Source organism: Tenrec ecaudatus, chromosome 1, assembly GCF_050624435.1.
Source record: "Tenrec ecaudatus isolate mTenEca1 chromosome 1, mTenEca1.hap1, whole genome shotgun sequence".
NCBI classification, from domain to species: Eukaryota; Metazoa; Chordata; class Mammalia; order Afrosoricida; family Tenrecidae; genus Tenrec; species Tenrec ecaudatus.
In genome coordinates this window covers 61,101,328-61,119,129 of record NC_134530.1, presented here as the reverse complement: position 1 = coordinate 61,119,129, position 17,802 = coordinate 61,101,328, and the positions used below count along the sequence as shown (strand labels likewise).

The window sequence follows — 17,802 nt, the reverse complement described above, 5'->3', positions numbered from 1 at the left end:
GTTTCTCCTGTACCCCATGCCCTGTTGGCAGGGAGGCCCAGGAAGGATTATCATCCTGGTGCCTCCCCCCTCCAGCTCATCCTCTAATCATCCTTAGGGGCTGTTGTTGAGGTTTCTGCACCCCCACCCCCACCCCTGCATCCTTCACCTGGAGTTCAGGTTCTTGCCAATCTCTTTCCCATTTCTCCATCAGGGCAGTGAGCTTGTCTTCTTAGCAAAGAGCCAGTCCTTCTGGCTGGCTCCTGGGGGTAAACAAACCAGCCTTGGAAGCTGACAGGTGATGGGGAGTGAGTCCAACCTGGAATGAAGAAGCCCCAGTGTTGTCCAGCAGGGTGGGAGCTCTCTGACCCCTTCTCTGCTTGTCCACCTGGCTTCTGTCCACTGGGGCCCATTACTCTATAGGGAGGTGCCAGCTGCCACTTTTCTGGTTCTTGTTGCCATCAACCTTTCCTCTGGTCCCTCGGGGCAACATTTTCCAGTGGCTGTTTGGGTGACCAGAGTCTTCTGCTCCAGGGTAAGAGGCTCCAGTGTGGTGAAGGCTGATCCTGGAACCTCCAGTTGCAGGAGACCCCTCAAGGACTCTCAAGGATGTTCTGTTTCCCTTCTTGAGCCAAGTGTCCCCAGCACCTCTCTTCCCACAGTGACAGCCCTTGCACTTGGGGTGGGAAGGAGTTCCCTCCTAATTGGCAGGACTGCCCACACGGAGCTATGTGCACCCCTCACACAATGCCACCGTCCCCTGCACCCCAGGCGGCTGCCAGTCAGCCAGCCGGTCGGAGGGGTCGGTTGGGAGAAAAGACCAGGAAACGATCAGACAAGATAGAGCTCAACAGTCTATTTGTAAGAAAATTAAAGATTTGTTCTTCAGATGTTGGGGCCATGCTCTTCGTAGACAGCTGGCAAATAGGAGAGAGTGAGAATGATGGAATAGATCAAATTATTTAAATGAGAAAAATAAATTCACACATGGCCTAGCCCGCTGCCCGGTGACAGATCCGTTTATTTATCTACTGTATCGGCACTGCTTTGTCTCTGTCAAAAAGGTCATTAAATTCGCCTAACTGCGTAATTCGAAGCCTCCGGCTCCAGCTTCGCTCCACGGCTCAGCTCTTCCCTTCTCTCCACACCCAGCGCCGCTAAAGAAAAAGAAAAAAAATATTGCTAATAAACTAGGTTTTGTTTTTTATATTAAATAACAACAACAACCTTAAAACACAAAACCTTCCAGTCGGGTCGTTTCCCCATGGGTTCTCTCCACCCCGAGTTCCCTAACATCCCTTTCCGGGGGAGCAGTGGACTGGGAAGCCACCCCAGCCTGTCCGCATCCTTGTAGGAAGAGGGCTGGAGGGCCCTTCACACACCCTGCTAGACTGAAGTGGCGAAGGGAGCCAGCCACCTTTCCCCACGACCCCTAAGGCTGAGCTGCGCGGGCAAGCTGGCCTGCCACGCAGATGATCTGCCTTAGCGAGCTCTCCCACCCTTCCAGCTCCTGTGGCTCCCCTAGCCCAACCCGGACAATTCCCTTTGAATTCTGTCTCCATCAAACCCCAGCCCCGACTCTCCATCCGCGCGGAATGCGGTTGGGGAGCGAAAGCGGTTCCCGTTTCGGTCTCCAGCGCCGCCGTCCAGTGGGGGAGCTGGGAGGCGAGGCTCCTCAGACGTCGGGCTCGGGGTCCCTGTGCTCCCGCGGGCGCGCGCGGCTGGTCCAGCTGGCCGGGCAGCGGGGCTGCTGCCGGCTCCCAGCTCGCGGTGCCAGCCAGGGCGCTCCCCGCCGGGCTCCGAGCTCCATGCCCTCCTAGTTAAAGGCGCTGGGGGCGGATAGGGACGTCTGGGAGGCGAGGCGAGTCCCCGTTCTCCGGGCGTCCCCTCCAACTGGCTAGGGGTCCCCTTCTCCGCCCCCCGCGCAGGTGTGAGCGCGCGAGTGTGCGCCTGGGCGGGCGTGAGTGTGAAGTGTGTGCGCGGGGGAGTGCGCGGAGGGAGCGCGGGCGGCGGGCGGCGCAGAGGCGGGAGGCAGGGCGCGGGGGAGGGGGCTGGGAGGGAGAGCAGCGCGCGTGCAACTCCACTCCGGGGCTTTGTGCGAGCCCGGGCGATAGCATCGGCGGCGGCGGAGGAGGAGCGGCCGGAGACGCGTGCTGCGCGCCCGGCAGCCGGGCCAGGTGGGAGCCCGCGCGGGAGCCGAGCCGACGCGAGCCGGAGCCGAGTCCGAGCAGAGCCCGGGCGGAGCCCCCAGCCTCGCTCGCAGGCGGCCCGTGGGCGGCAGCCGGGCGGGGCGGGCGCCGGCTGGGCGGCCCCCCAGTAAGATGTGCGCGGCGCCGCGGGGCGCCCCCCACTCGCCGAGGCGCTCGGGAAGAGGGCGGCTGGGCCAGGCGGCGCCTCGGGGGCTGCTGCGCGCCCGCGCCTAGAGCTGCCGCCCCAGGGAGCCCGCCACGGCCGCGCCCCGGGCACGCTCGGCGGCGCCCAACGATGACCGCTCCCTGGCGGCGCCTCCGGAGTCTGGTTTGGGAATACTGGGCCGGGCTCCTCGTGTGCGCCTTCTGGATCCCGGACTCGCGCGGGATGCCCCACGTCATCCGGATCGGTAAGGGCTCCCCGGAGCCGGGGTCGGGATGGAGGGGCCTCGGTGTTTTCCCAACCTCCCACTGGGCTCCCTGGGTCGGTTGACCACAAGCTCGGTCGGGGTGGGGGGCAAAGTTCCCACGCCAGGGTCGCGGGCCCTACTTAGTGGGGAGCGGGCAAGCGGGCCGCGGCGGGCGAGGGGCCCGTGACGCGCTCCTGGGGAGGTCAGATTTGGTGGCCTGTGGCAACGGGCGCCAGCTCCAGTCCGACTCCCCGGGCGCATTTCCCGGCTGCTGCCAGCCTTAGCGGCCGCAGACCAAATTCTGGAAGCGGAGCAGGGAGCCGGGGAAGGCGCCAACTTCTCTCTTTTCCCCTTTGGCTCCCGGCGGGCACCTCACCCCACCGTGCAGGGCTGGAACGCGCTCAGCGGGGACGCACGGTGCGGTTTCGCAGGAGGAGGGCAGCCGGCTCCCTTCTGCGTGGCCGCGCTCAGATCTCGGTGCGCCCCTCCCTCCAATGAGACCCATGGCCTGGGGCGGGAGAGTGGCATCCCCCGCCGCAGGTCGCTCGCCCAGGGCCCTCGGGGTCGAGGCCTGCTCCAGCTGCGGGGAATCGCCGGGCGGGGCGCGGAGGAGGAAGGGACGAGCCCGCTAGCGGCCAGAGGGGAGCGAGTGCTTCTGAAAGTTAGCCGACGTCCCTCCGCAGCTGGCAGCGGCTGGCGGAGCTGCGCGCCTCTCTGGGGTTCGGGCGGCTAGCCGGAGACGCTGACTGCCGGCTTTAACTTTGTTGTGGCCGCCCAAGGCACCCTGCGGGCAGGGAGCTGGGCTGGGGGCTGCGCAAGTCCGCTGCCGCGGCCCGGGGCCCGGGACCGGAGCCTGGGCCCAGTTTGGTTTTGCGGAGCCGCCGCCAGGCTGGAGTCCTGGACCGCCTGGGTTCTCGAGGCGCCGCCGCTGCTCCTGGCGAGCAGAGCTCGGCTGGGCCCGGGCCGCCCATCTCCCCCGTGGCTCCTCTCCAGTCACGGACTCTGGGCTGCCAGAGGCTTGAGAAGGGCCTGGAATTAAAGTAGGCTTGGGTTCCTTACTAGAGGTTTTCCTCGCCTGCGGTTCGAACCCCCCACCCCACTTCCCCGGGAGGATTGCCTCAGCCCAGCCCGCTCTGGGAGCACTACCCCTCCAGTTCCGCATCTCAGCTCCACCTACACAGGGTCCTAGGTCCAAGCCCAGGATCTGGCAGGGGGACTCCCTACGGCAGAGGAGTTCAGACACTCTATGGGGACAGCCCTTGGTCAGGTTTAACCCTTTCCAGCTACCATTGCACCTCTCACATCCCAAGTGTTTCTCCAGGGGTGTTTGCCTTCCTCCTTGCCTGCCCAGCAGGTCACCAGTCCAGGAGCAGGCTGGCCCAGTGGGGATCCCTCCTTTATTCCCTCCTTCCTTCTCTTTGGGAGGGAGGGGTCTCCTGGACAGAGTGCCCTTGAAAGGGAACAGGGAGGACCTAGGAGGTATTGTGGGCCCAGCCCAGGTATTGCAGGTCCCTTTCTCCTGACCCTCCTGCCCTGGAGGTTGGGCCAGGGACAGAGATGGAATCAGGTGAATGTAGAAATTGAGTTGTGCTGGGGGTGAAGGGGTGGGGTACAGAGTCCTCCTAGTCCCTAGAGGTAGACTGTCCCCTAGGCTGCCCGCCCTTTCTTGGGCTCAGTGTGTAATAATGCAATTACAGGATGGCAGACTCCTCATCTAATCCTCTTCTTAGCAAACCCCAGGATTAATTAGCATGTAGGCCCAGGCCATTTATATCCCAGCGCCCTGCCCCATTTGACTCCCAGCCCGAAGACTGGGGTGCTGTGCTGATGCCAACAAACGTGACCGCTGGAGCTCTGCCAGCCTGGGTGGAGGAGGATGGAGGAGACTGCTCCGAGGCCTCCGGGCACCTCTGAAGGTTCCTGGAGAGCTGTGCATCTGTCCTTCAGAGCCCAGGCTCACGTTTCGGCCATGGAACGCCAAGGGGCCCAGCAAAGAGAGAGCTCCAAGCTGAAACCCAAACACATTGCCTGGGCCAGACCCAGTGCCACCTCCCTTCCCTGCTGCTCACACCTCTGGGTTCTCAGGGCTCTGGCTGGGGCGGTAGGAATTGCGGGGTGCTGGATGCTTCTGTCTTCCATGCTGGAGGCTGATGCCTGAGCCCACTGGCTGCGCTTAGAGCTGAAGCCTCCCCTATCAGGCAGGCTTTGCTGTCACCAAACACCAGCCCTGGAGAAGGCTTTCCTGCAGGTGGGCAGGGGCTGGGGCTCATCGCCCCCGCCCCCCTCTCTTTGTGCCTCTTTTAGGGGCTGCGATTTCCTCCTAGCCCGGGAGAGGGATAGCTCAGCAGTGTGGCAGAGTGTTCAAACCATCCGTCTTGAATAGATGAATTGCATTGCTCTGTCTTTTTGTAATTGTGTCTATCAGAGGGAGAGGTCAAGGCATTGATTGCTTGGATGGTTTGCAAGTAACAAAGGAGAGCGAGGGAGAGAGCGAGGGAGAGGGAGTAATTGGATTGTAGTCTGCAGGAAAAATGATCATTGATTATTTTATATGACTGGGTGGAAGATGTGTTCTGTGTATGATGATCAAGTGTGGCTCATTGAAGATTTTTGAAGCATATTGTTGGGCATCTTGTTATTATTATCCCCGTTGAGATTGTTCAGATGGGCAGATCTTGATGCATAGGAAGCAGTGTACTGAAGAGACCTTCTCTGCCAAATGGGACTCAGTGACCTCTTGTGGGCACCCAAATTTCCTGATTACATGACCTCAAAGTGCAATTGGAGTGGGCTCTGGGCTGGAAGCCAGGAGACCCGGGTCACCTGCTCTGTTCTGCAGGTCGACTCCCATGTCCATCCCTAGCCTCAGTTTTCCCCATCTGTCAACTGTGGAGCTGGCCTGGGTGGTTGGTTTGGACTAGTCTGAGGTTTGGGGCGGGCTGGCAGTGCCTGTCGGTGCCACTGTGGGTTTCCTGTCAGATTCATTCTCATTCCAGATGGTGGGATCTAGGGCCAGGTCAGAACTGGGAACAGAGTGGGCCAGTAGCGGTGGCAGCTGTGTGGTGAGGAGTCAGCATGAGCGGTGGATCACTCCAGCCAGCCAGGAGGGCCAGGAGGAGCCAAATGACTGCAGAGACATAAAGCAGGTGTGTGTGTGTGTGTGTGAGTGTGTGTGTGTGTGTGTGTGTGTGTGTGTGTGAATGGGATGGGAGCGGAGGGCTGGCCCAGCTCCAGACTCTTCAGGCATCTCCAGACTTGAGCTTCCAGCTTCTGAGCCTGGGCCAGAGCTTCCTGGACATGCTGGGCCAAGAGGGGGAAGGGAGCAGAGGTAGCCGCCCAGGCCCAGGGGAGTGAGGGCCCCTCCCCCAGCATTGCCAGCTCCACTCCTCAGATCAGCTCAGGCAAATGGTCCTGAACTGGTCTCTGGAGTTTGGGAGCCGCTGTGTGTGTGTAAAACAATGAGCGGTCTCTCCCCGCCACTGGTGACATGCGGAGCAGACAGGAGCTGAATGAAGATCAATAGGGTTTTCCCCCCTGGAAGTAAATCGCTTCAGACAAGACCTGGGAGGGGCCCGGCCTGAGGGGCCTTCAACAGCATTAGCTTGAGGAATTTCTGCCTCCACTTTCCATCCCAGCTGTTCCTGTCAGCCCTGCTTCCCTCGATCTCCCCACGTTGTTTCATTGCCTCTCATGGCTGCCCTCATGCACACCCAACGGGACACTAGCCGTAGCCTTTTGACAGCAGGATGACCTGGGGTTATAGAGGTGGCCGGGGCCTGCCAGGGCTCTTCCGAGGTCACCCATGGCCCCTGCCGGTGGACGCAGCTCTGGGTTGAGAAGTCCAGCATGCGGTGTTAATTTTCCCCCTGTGTGTTTGTGTGTGTGTGTGTGTGTGTGTGTTGGTGGTGTTGGAGGGGCAAGGTGACTCCTTGTCCTCTGCCCCATCAGGAGAATGAGCCTCCCTGAGTCATGAGGTCCCACAGGTACTGCTTTTGCACCCAAAGGAAGGAGGCTCAGAGCCCTGGCTGTAGTGGGCTCCTCCTCCCCTTGGGGACTCAGGCACGGAGGGGAGTGGCCGCAGGGCGATTTTGGATGGGCTTTATCTGGAGACCTGCCTGGGCCTCACGGGCAGGACTGCGTTTCTGATCTATGGGGCCCAAGCCTGCGACATCCCACTACAGTCAGCAGCCCTGCCTCTTCCTGCTGCGGCAGTGTCAGCCTGAGCCTCGCCAGGATTGCTCAGGACCCAGCAAAGGGAACTGCAGCAGGGGATTGCCCTACCTGGGTGGGCAGTGGGTCCCACCCTGCCACAGAGAAGCCTGCAGCTTCAGAAGCAGAACCCTTCCCCAGGTCCAGCACCTGGCAGGACAGGCTTTGGCTTGTCTCTCAGATGCTGGGGCGCTGGGCCTGCTTTGGGTGGGGGGAGGGGGCGGATGGGCCAAGGGCCTGATGTGGGAGTGGAGCAGACAGAGACCAGGCTGGGCCCCTGGCGTGGCCTTGTGTGACTGGAGCTGCTCCGCTTCCAGGTGCTGATTCCCTGGCAGCAGCACCAGAGGGCAGTGTGTCTGTGTGAGGCGGCTGTGTGGCTGCCTTCGGCCTGGGAACCCACCTGGGTCTGGCGCAAAATAAAACTGAGACAGCGGAAGCGTCCGCAGCATTGTTGCCATTTGTTGCCCCTGAGTTGGTTCCCACCCCTGGCAGCCTTACCTGTCACAGAAGGGCCCGTGCCATCTTTACAGCCGTCCTAATTGAGCACTGGACAGGTGGCAGGAGCCCTGGGGGTGTGGTGGCTATGCATTGGCCTGACATCCGCATGGTGGGCAGTTTGAAACCACCAGCAACTCCACAGGAGAAGGACCGGGTTCTCGCCTCCCCTTAACAGTTCCAGCCTGGGAAACCCGCAGGGGGTCACTATGCATCTGCAAAGACTGGATGCACAGAACCGAGTGCTTTCCCAGTAACTGGCACTGCAGCATTTTGTCCCTCACCATTTTCCTTAGCTTTCACCAACCCTGCACACACGATCCCCATGTTACGGACGAGGAAACCAAGCCTGAGGAAGCAAGGGTCCAGGCAAAACCAAGACGTGCGTGGGTCTGCTAAGCTAATCTCACCTTTCGCCATCTGAAGGCAGAAAGCAACAGGGTCTCAAAGGGACTGGTGGGTGGTGCCTCTACCCCTGTGGCTCTGGCTGCTGCTAGGCCTCCCTGCCTGGCTGGGTTAGCTCTGACTAGGGGGGAGGAGGCTGGGGGTGGGGGTGGATGGTGGTCTGAGCTCTGCCCATGTAATCCTACCGGGGTCAGTTTGCATAGACTGGCCTTGCTGATGGCCACATAGCAAATTCACTTTCTGCAGAGGAAAGGTATGGCCAGTCATTTGCACCCCTCCCATCACACACACACACACACACACACACACACACATACATTCTGCTTCACTCCTAGCTTCTGGCCTCTCTGGTCATGCCTTCATCCAAGCCTCCAATCACAAAATGCAGCACCCAGGGCCTTACCTGGCAGGACCCTCCTTGGGAGTGGCCAGTCCACCCACAGGTCCCTCCACCCTGGGGCCTCCAGCCTGCATATCCACAGGGTAGCCACTAGGCAGTCCTCGAGGATGCCATCCTAACCTTGAGGAAATCCAAGCGCCCTGTGCCAGCGTCTGCCCCTTGCCCCCAGTGACCAGGCGAGAGAAGGTGGATGGTGATTTAGCTCTTTGTTCTGCATTCCCCCACCCCACCCCCACCCTCTTGCCACCCCCCAACTCTATCTCCTCCCCTCTCCAACACCCTTTCCAGGCTAATGGGTTTTATGGCTGGTTTTCCTTTTTTAAGCCAGAGCCATAGTCTGACCTTCTGGACAGAGCCTGCTCTGCCATGAATGGAGTCCAGTGGGCACAGTGTGTGAGGTGTAAGACCCACCGCTGCTGGGCCCTGGAACAGGAGCTGCTGCCACGCAGACTGGGCTGGGTGTGGGGCCCTGCATTCGAAAGCCTGCTCAACCCTCCCTTTCAGAGGCCATGGCCCCAAGAGCCAAGGCCAGCCCCCAATTGGCCCTCTCTGCTCACCATACCTCTCTCCAGGTAACAAGAGGAGCTTGCGATAGAGGTGACTGTCTGGGGCCCAGCCTTTCCTTGATTGGGGGAAAGCTGCAAGCTCAGGATTCCTACAGAGGTGACAGGTTTGGGACACGCATGGTCAGAAGGGTCAGGTTCTTTTTCTGGGCCTTGGTCTCCTCCAATGTAACCCGAGGATGCTGCTGCCTGGCCCAGCTTCCTTGAAAAGCTAGGTGGGCTCTTTTCCAAAATCATACCTCCTTCTCCAGAGGAGCGCTTGTGGTTTGAGGAGGCTGGCACCAGATGATGGTGGGACCAGAGTGCAACAAGGACACAGTTCCTGGAGGCCCTCAGGTGGGGAGCCTGCCTTTGCAGGTCGTTGAAGCCCATGAGAGTGAGTGCCTTTACATTTTGGAGCCCCCAGCTCTGCCCAAGGATCCCTAGTGGTGCACTGGGTAAGCACACAAGTGCTCACAGAGAGGCCAGCTGTTCCGCTGCTCAGCCAGAAAGAGGTGGCAGGCAGCTTCCATGAAGAGCACAGTCCCCGGGTGGGGGTGGGGGTGGGGGTGTGGGGGTGGGTGGGAGGGACTCTTTGGCAGCCCTACTGGATCCTCTGGGGCTGACCATTGGGAGGCATTGATCTGATCACATAACAAAGCAGCAACAGGTGTCCCCCCTGCTTCCCCCTCAGCTGGGCCTTGTACCAGTATCTGGTTCTGCTCAGGGAACCAGCGTTCGGTCCTGTGTGCTGCGGAGACAAAGTCTGAATGGAGTGTGATTTGGAGGGGAAGCCCTGCATTGGGGGCAGGCAGCTGGGACTTGAGAACAGCAGGGTGTTGTGACTGTGCTGTCCTTTCCCTTCAGTCACCTTTACTGTCGCCCCACCGAAGAGCACGCCCCTCCACCACCCCCACCCCACCCCCCAATGCTTTACTGGGTTTCAGCTCTCTGGGCATAGTCTCCGAGGTCCACCTTCACTCCAGCTCCAAGCCTGGACCTGAGCTTCTCTGTCCCCACAGTTGCATTTCTCAAGCCCTTCTCCTGGCTTCCTTTGACCCTTGCACCTGGTTTACTGGTGGCTGTTGACCTTGAGTGTTGCTAAGTTAGTGGGATGCCTGGTTTAGGGCCTTCTCTAATGTGTGTGTGTGCTGCCTCTCTCCTTAGACCAGGAGCTGGCGGAAGTGGCTGCCATCTCTGCCCCATTCCCACCCAGAGGCAGTATGACTTTATTTCTAGAGTCAAAGGTATATTTCATGGATAGGATGATACACCCCCACCGCAATTTTCATCTCTCTGAAATCAGTAGGTGTCTTCCATGAGTAGGTCATGTCAGCTTCTCTTTGTAGCATCCCCTCCAGCCCCTGACACTCTAAACAGAATGAATGATGTGTCTTGGTTTGGGGAGGAATGAGATAGGACGGATCTGCCTTTAATTGTGACTCTGACCAATCCTTGTGGTGTGACCTGGGTAAGTGACTTGACCTAGAAGGCTCCATGCCCTGACTTGTAAACAGATTCGTGTCAGATGGAACCATGTGCAACTGCTTGGCACCTGCCAGAAGAGCAAGTCCGTATGTCTGAGCCGTACAGGAGCCTCTGCACAGGGTGCTGGTAGGGATTGGAGGAGTCAGAGCATGTGAGGCTCTTTGTATTGATGAGTGACTGATGCTTGTGACATGTTGGGGGTGTGGTGCGGAAGGAGGGCTTCTTGGTGGTGGAAGCCATGCCACTACTTCCAGACTCTGATCTCCACGGCTGTGCCCTTTGTTCTGTGCTGACCGTGTGCTCCAGGCTCTGTGCAGCTCCTTGCATGCCATCTGCCCGTTGCCCACAGACCTGTGTGCCCGCATCCCTGGGATAGTGGCCCCTGATGCTGGGGGGTAAAAGAGACCCCCTTCCCACAGTGCTCTGGAGCCCACCGCCCGGGGTCATCCTGGCTTGTTACTTATACTCCTGCAGCTAGGGGCCCTGGGTTCCTCCCTGCATCTGTGGCATTGGAATGGAAATGCCTTTTGCCTGTGCTCCGAGCCTGTAAGACCCTGGTTATGGGATGCTCTGAGAAGGCATCAGCCCAGGAAATGACACAGTCCTTCTTGGACTGGGAGGTCCATCTTGCTTATGGGACAGGCCCTGGGGGGCCCAGGGAGGGTCTGTGGCTGGAGGCTGGTCCCTGGGGATAGGCCCGGCTGGGTCTGCAGGGAGGTGCACCAGGTAAGGAGGCCATGGGCAAAAGCCGGGAGGGGAGGGTCCACACGGTGATCGTAGAGATCGGAGCTAATGAAATGGAATGAGATCCTGGGGGAGCTGTGGGTGGGACTCCAGGTCCTCGGGTGCCATGCTGAGTGGTGGTTAGGGAGGACAGAGAGGGGGAGAAGGGAGCGAGAAGGAGCTGAGATTTTAGCTGGGTGAAGAGGGCTCTAATCCACCGAGGACAAGGATGGGGCTGCTGCAGACCGGCTGCTCGCACAAGGGGGGTTAGAGAGTTCTCAGAACAACTGCAGTGACGAGTGTTCAATGTGGGCATGAGGGAGTCTTCTGCAAAGCATTCCCGCATCTGCTTTGCAGAACTGAAATATGGTATTCCAAAATGCCTGCCCAATTGGGCGGAAAAGCAGGAGAGGGGAGCCAAGGACTTCCCGGGGCTGGCGGCATCACGTTGCCTGCCCGTGATGAGGAATCTCGGAATCCAGAGGAAAGCAGCAGCAGCTCCGGGGTCACTCCAAGCCTCTGGGTCTTAAACATCACCCGGAACATGCATTAAAACACAGATTACAGGGCCCCACCCCAGTGCTGCTGATTCCGTGGGTCTGCTGTGCAGCCTGGGAATATGTATCGCTCGCAAGTTGTCAGACCATGCTGATGCCACCTATCCGGAGACCCTGCTTTGAGAACCACAGTTGTCATAGGCAGGTGGACGACCCCTCATCATGTGGGTACCCAGTTCATGAGTGAACAGCACCTATAATGAGCAGCTGGCCAGGTTCCGGTCCTGCTGTATTGCAGATTTCCCCGTAAGCGAATGGGACGTGTCTGCCCCTGTCTCAGAAAGGCATGAAGACGTGCAGGGTGAGAGAGGAGTCTGCAGGTCATTGAGTTCAAACCCTTGCTCCCTCCCTAGTGATGATGTGACTTTGGGAAAGTCACGTACCTTCCAGCAGCCTGGACTCCTTGCCCTATACAATGGGGATGGGATAAATTTCATCCTGGCAGGTGATGGTGAGAACTACCAGCTTGGCACAGATCCACTCTGGCCGTCCAGGATGTGAGCATGCGCACAGATCCTGCAGTCAGCCCGAGTTGGAAGGCAGCTTCCATTGAGTCCCACCTGTGCAATTTTTCTTAGAAATTATTTAATCTCTCAAAAGAATACTGACGATAGTATCTGCCTCCCAGGCTGTTTGTTTGCTTCGGTGACAATTACATGTGCTTAATGCATTTAGCACTCTCAGAACACAGCTAGGGCAAGATGCCCCCCAAGGCCATTCTTCCTGTGAGTGATTGTCCCGCCCCCTGATAGCTGGGCTGGATTTGCTTCCTGTTCTACATTCCAGCCTTGTCAAAGGTTCTAGGTCTCTTCCCTGACCGAAGATGCCCACTTCCTGCCGCGTGGCGTCAGGAACCAACCTCAGTATTCCTTGGGTATTGAAACCAGTGCGAAGATCTTTTATCTTGCCCGGGGGTCTTTTAATCGACATTTCACTCCTTTGTTTTATACTGAGCTGGTGGTCTCCCACGGCCACAGGAGTATCGTCGCTGATCTATAACTTCTTTCGTCCCCCCTTTAGCAGGTGATCTGTGAGCTGCAGGCAGGACCTGTCATTTCCCCCCAGTAAATTATGACCGTGAAACCTTCAGGCAGTTATTCTTGCCCTTTGCCTCTAGACCACCCAATCACCTTCTGTTGCTCCTTCCTGGAAATGTAGGCAGGCATTTCCCCCTCTTCTTCCTCCCTCACCTCCCTCCTGGGGGCTGCCGCCAGTCATAGGCCAGGCCTCCTGTCTTGACCCTGTCATCATTTGTGATCTGTCATGACAGGCACTTTCAGACCCACCACCGTGTCTCCCCTGACCTGGCCCTCCACAAAGGTGACGTGACTGGTGGCCCACAGTGTGGCTGGATTTGAGACATATGCCCAGGACTGGCCGGTGATGCATTGTGTGGCTCCCCAGGCTGTGGTCTGTCTGACATGCCTCGTGCCACTTGTGTCTGCCTTCCCTTTAGCGATGTCTGCCATAAGCACACTAGGCAGGCCATGACCAAGGCGTGAGACCGTTGGGCTTTATGCATGTTGCTTGGCTCTACTGCCGGATACTCCAACCAGCTTCAGAAGGTCCATGATTTCCTCGTGCCTTCAGGTCCTTTAAGATCCACTACAGTTGGCATCTCCAGACCCACGCACTGTGTCTCTCCTCACCTCTCACCCTCTACTCCACTGTCCTGAACATCGTGAGGACTTCAGAAAGCACTTCTTCCGCTTGCACCCTAGGTCTCTACTCTTACTCATGCTTGGGAGCATGCTTATCAACACCCCCTCCAACTCCCCACCCCCCTTCGGCTGGGCAACACGGACATGTCTTTGTTGCCAGGAAGCCTGGCAAGACTCCCGCACCGTCTGTGGTCCCCACAGTGCTCTCTGTCCTTCCCCGGTGATTACACTTACTCTGCTGTAAGTCCAGTTACCTTCCAGAGAAGCCTCAGGAGACAGTGGGCCGTGCATGCCTTGCTCATCGCAGTACCCACTGCGTGGCACACAGTGGGTGATTTGTAAGTACTTGTTCAACAAATGAATGCTTCTATGCGCCGCCATTTGAACAGAGGTCCACCTAACTAACTGCCCTGCAATTCAGCTCATCTCGCCCATGAAGATTTCATAAAGTCTTTGTGGGCATCTTCTACGGTGCCTGGGTATAACGGTGCTCTTGGTATTCACTGGGCACATCCATTTGGTGCCTCCATGCCAAGATCTTTCCTGTTTAGTCTACCGAGCTGAGAGAGGGTGTCGCTGGGAGATTGAGCCCTTCTTTTCTGTCCCTGTGCTTCAACTTTGCATCCACAGTCTTGTCCCTATCATGCCGACTCTCCTCTTGAGCGCGATCCAAGTCTCTACTTCCGGAAGAGACTGAAGAAGAGACAAGATCCTCCTTCCTTGTCTGAGCTCACGGCTCTCATGGCTGCTTGCCCGGGGCTTCACCTTCGTCCCCTCTGGTAGGTGAACACAGGAGGAAACTTCCCTCTCCTCTTCCGTCCTTACTAGGCGATCACTCCGCACAGCTGCCAGGAAAGGCTGTGGCTGGTTCTGCTTGTGCTGTGACCACTCAGAGGTTGGGTTTTTCCTTCCCCATCTTCACCACCTCACAGGATCCTGCTACGATGTGTCAGCCGCAGGTCGACATGACAGCTTTGTGTGATGCCGAAGTGTTGACAGCGAGCCAGGCTGTATGGCCTGGCAGCCTGGGCCATTTAACCTGGGACTGTGTGTGCCATCAGCACTGGGTTCTGGGAAGTGGCAGTGTGTGCGCATGGGTGTGTCTGTGGATTTGGGAGGGATGGCCAACTGGAACTTTGCTCCTCTAGCGCCAACATCCCAAATCACTCATCTTAAGCCCGATGAGCGAGTACCATCACTGGCGGAGAAATGCAGGGTTCCAGTGAAGCGCTGGGTCTACTTCTGGAGGCATTGGACTGATCTTTCGGCTGCACTTGCATAGCTGGGAGAGGGCGTGGGGCAGGTCTGTGGTGTAGCCAGGGCATTCCCTCTGGAGCCTAGCACAGCTGGGCTGTCCCCTGAGGCCAGGCTCTGCCCCTTTCCCGCTCCCCTCCCCAGGCAGACCGTTGACACGTTGCGAGCAGGAAGACACCGGTCCCTCTATAGCTATTTTTCCTGCCCCATTTAATGGAGGTGACAGCCGTCTATTTTGCTTGTCTCGTAGCAGCGAATCAGTAAATAAAATATGGGTTAACTCTCAGGTTTAGCTGAATTATGGCTGGTCCATGGAGACTGAGGGCTGGAGGAGAGTCAAAGAGAGAGATTGAATCCCTGGCTTCTTGTGAGAGGAGCTGAGCCTTACTGATGCCTCCCCCCGGCCGGCATCTGGGAACTCTTTGGTGCTGGGGGAAGGAAGGCAAGGTCACCGTGCTTGATGGTTTCTGAGGCTGTGAAAGGGTGAGAACACAGGAGAGGGTGCCCTGAAGGTTGGAGCTGGAGGAGGTGACTGCCTGTCCCTCTCTCCTCTGCCACAGATTGGGATCAGAAGGCCAGAAAGGGGACATGTGTTATGTCACATCAATTAGGGAAAGAGCCCTTTGGGTCTTGGACCCTCTGATCCTCAGTCCATTAAGAAGAATACCCCAGCCACTTTTGTTTTCTCTCCTCTCTCTCTGCCCCCCTTCTTTCAGACAGACAGACAGACACACACACACACACACACACACTCACACAGATACACACACGTTGAAGCTTTACATTTACACTCTTAGGAAAGCTAGACGCTTTGCTCGTTGAATATGGAAAAAAAGACCTATGAATCATTTTACACATTGAAAGAGAAATAAAAATTGGATTCACATGCATCTAGAAGCGCTCACGGGTGAGGGATACATGGAGCGTAGTTCAGCGAGAGGCAGCTGGAGAAAGGGTCGTGCCTAAGCTCTGAGTTCAGCACCACGGAGAGCAGCCAGGCCCTCGGGTACCAAGCAGTCCCCATCTGCACGCTGACTTTTTGTAGGGGTGGTGTGGTTATTGTAAGTCCTTGCTCAGTAGACGTCGTGTGGCATCACAGTCATTGTCCAAAAGAACATTTCCAGACTTAACCCTGAAGTACAATGCTGTCAGTGATGGGGCAGTATCCACCTTCTTACAAAGAAAACCAGTTACCACTACTATGATTCACATCCACACACCAGCCACGAATGCCAAAGATGAAGACGCTGAGCGTGTTTAGCAGTTTACGCAGTCTGAAATGGATCAGCCGCACAGTCGAGATGCCTCGATGATCACCAGCGATTGGAATGCGAACACTGGAAAGAGGATCCGTAGTTAGAAAATACAACCTTGGCGATAGAAATGATGCCGGAGATCGCATGATAGAATTCTGCTAGCCCAATCCTTTCTTCATTTCAAATATAATTTTTAAACAACATGGATGGTGACTGTATACATGGACCTTGATGGATGGGATACACAGACCTGACCAGCAGCAAATTTGGAAAGAGATGATGGAGAAGTTCATGATCATCAGTCAGAAAAGGGCCAGGGGCCAAGTGCCAACCAGACCATCAGTGGCTCATATGTAAATCCAAGATGAAGCTGTAGAAAATTAGAACCAGTTCACAAGAGCCTAAGTATGATGAATTATATCCCACCTGAACTTGGAGGTGACCCCAAGCATAGATTCGATGCACTGAACATTAATGCCCGGAGACCAGATGCGCTGTGGGCTGACATCGAGGATGTCACTCCAAAAGTTATTAAAAAAACAGGAGAAGAATCAAAGACCCACATGGACATCGGAAGAGACCCCGAAACTTCCTCTTGCCTGTCGAGCAGCTCGAGCCGGTGGAGAAATGACGCAGTCCCTGGAAAAGAGGCGAACAGAAGGATCCAAAGGGCAGCTGGAGAAGTCTAGGGGAAGGGGCACGTTGTGCACATACCTGGCCTTGGGAAACCCAGAGGCGCCCCATGCTCAGCCTGCCTCAAACTGAAGGGACTGAAGAGAGATGCGAGCCTCATACTGCCACGCTGAAGAATCGCATGGGCAGGATGTTGAACGATGCAGGAAGCACCAGAAGAAGATGGGAAGAATGCACAAGGTCACTGTACCCAGAAGGATCTCTTGATATGAAGCATTTCAGGAGGTAGCACAGGAACAAGAATCGATAGTTTCCCAGGCTGAAGTCCCTGCCACACTGAGGGTTTGGGTGACGAACAATGCTCCAAGAGTTGGCAGGATACCCGTTGAGATGTTTCAGGCAGTGGGTGCCGTGCTGGAAGGGCTCACTCCTTCATTCCCTTTGCTTTGGGAGAACTTCCTGGCCCACTGACTGGACAAGATCCCTATTTGTGCCCACTGCAAAGAAAGGTGACCTGATAGGATTTGAAAATTATCGAACAACATAGTTAAGTAGTTAATATCACACAAGGGGAATTCTGCTGAAGACAATGAAACAATAGCTGTAGACACACCTTGATGGGGAACTGCCAGGAATTCAAGCTGGATTCTTAAGAGAATGTGGCATGAGAGATATCATTGCTGGTGTCAGATGGATCCTGGCTGAAAGCAGAGAATAAACTATGCAAAGGCATTCAACTCTGCGAATCATAACGCGTTCTGGACAACATTGGGAAGAATGGGAATTCCAGAACACACAGTTTTACTCATGCGGAACTTGAACCTAGACCAAGAGGCAGTTGTTTGAGCCGTCAAAGGGCTGCTGCAGGATTTGGAATCAGGAAAAGTGTGCTTTGGGGTTGTGTCCACCCACCATACTCTGAATGCTGAGCAAACAATCCAAGAAGCTGGACTATGTGAAGAAGCATGTGGCATCAGGATTGAAGGAACTTCATAATAGCCTTTGATATGCAGTTGGCACAGTGTACCAGCAGAAAGGGAGGAGGACCTGAAACCCTTACAGATGAACATCAAAGACCACAGCCTTCAGTGTGGATTGCAACTCAATGTAGAGAAAGACAATAGCCTCACCCCTGCACCAATAGCAAACTTCATAGTACGCGTCAAAGGGAACAATGATTGAAATTATCGAGTATTCCATTTCACTTGGGTCCACAATCACTACTCATGGAAGCAGCATCAACATATTGCATCGGGCACATCTGCTGCAGAGTGTCTATTTAAAGCTTTAAAGACCAGTGCACGAAGGTGCCCCTGACCCAAGCCATGGTCTCTCCAACCACCTCCTAGTCATGTGAAATCCAGACAGTGAACGAGGGAGATTAGAAGAGAACGGAAGCCTTTGAGTTAGGTTGCTGGGGAAGAGCATGGGGAAGGCCACGGACTGGCGGAAGAATGAACACATCTGTCTGCAAGAAGTGCAGGCAGAAGGCTCACTAGACGTGAGGATGGCGAGACTGCATCTCACACACTTTGGACATGTGATCGGGAGAGCTCCGTCCCTGGAGAAGAACATCATGCTTGTTTGAGGCGAACCCTCAA

The 17,802-nt window shown here is 56.6% G+C and overlaps 1 protein-coding gene across 1 annotated transcript in view; it reads left to right on the top strand.

Moving 5' to 3' along the window:
• The first annotated feature begins 2,463 nt into the window (after positions 1 to 2,463).
• The window catches only part of GRIK3 (glutamate ionotropic receptor kainate type subunit 3), a 238,332-nt gene continuing 222,993 nt past the window's right edge, over positions 2,464 to 17,802 (top strand). Inside the window, exon 1 of the mRNA XM_075539217.1 lies at positions 2,464 to 2,578. Coding sequence (XP_075395332.1) covers positions 2,464 to 2,578 — 115 coding nt within the window. The remainder of the gene's footprint in view (positions 2,579 to 17,802) is intronic.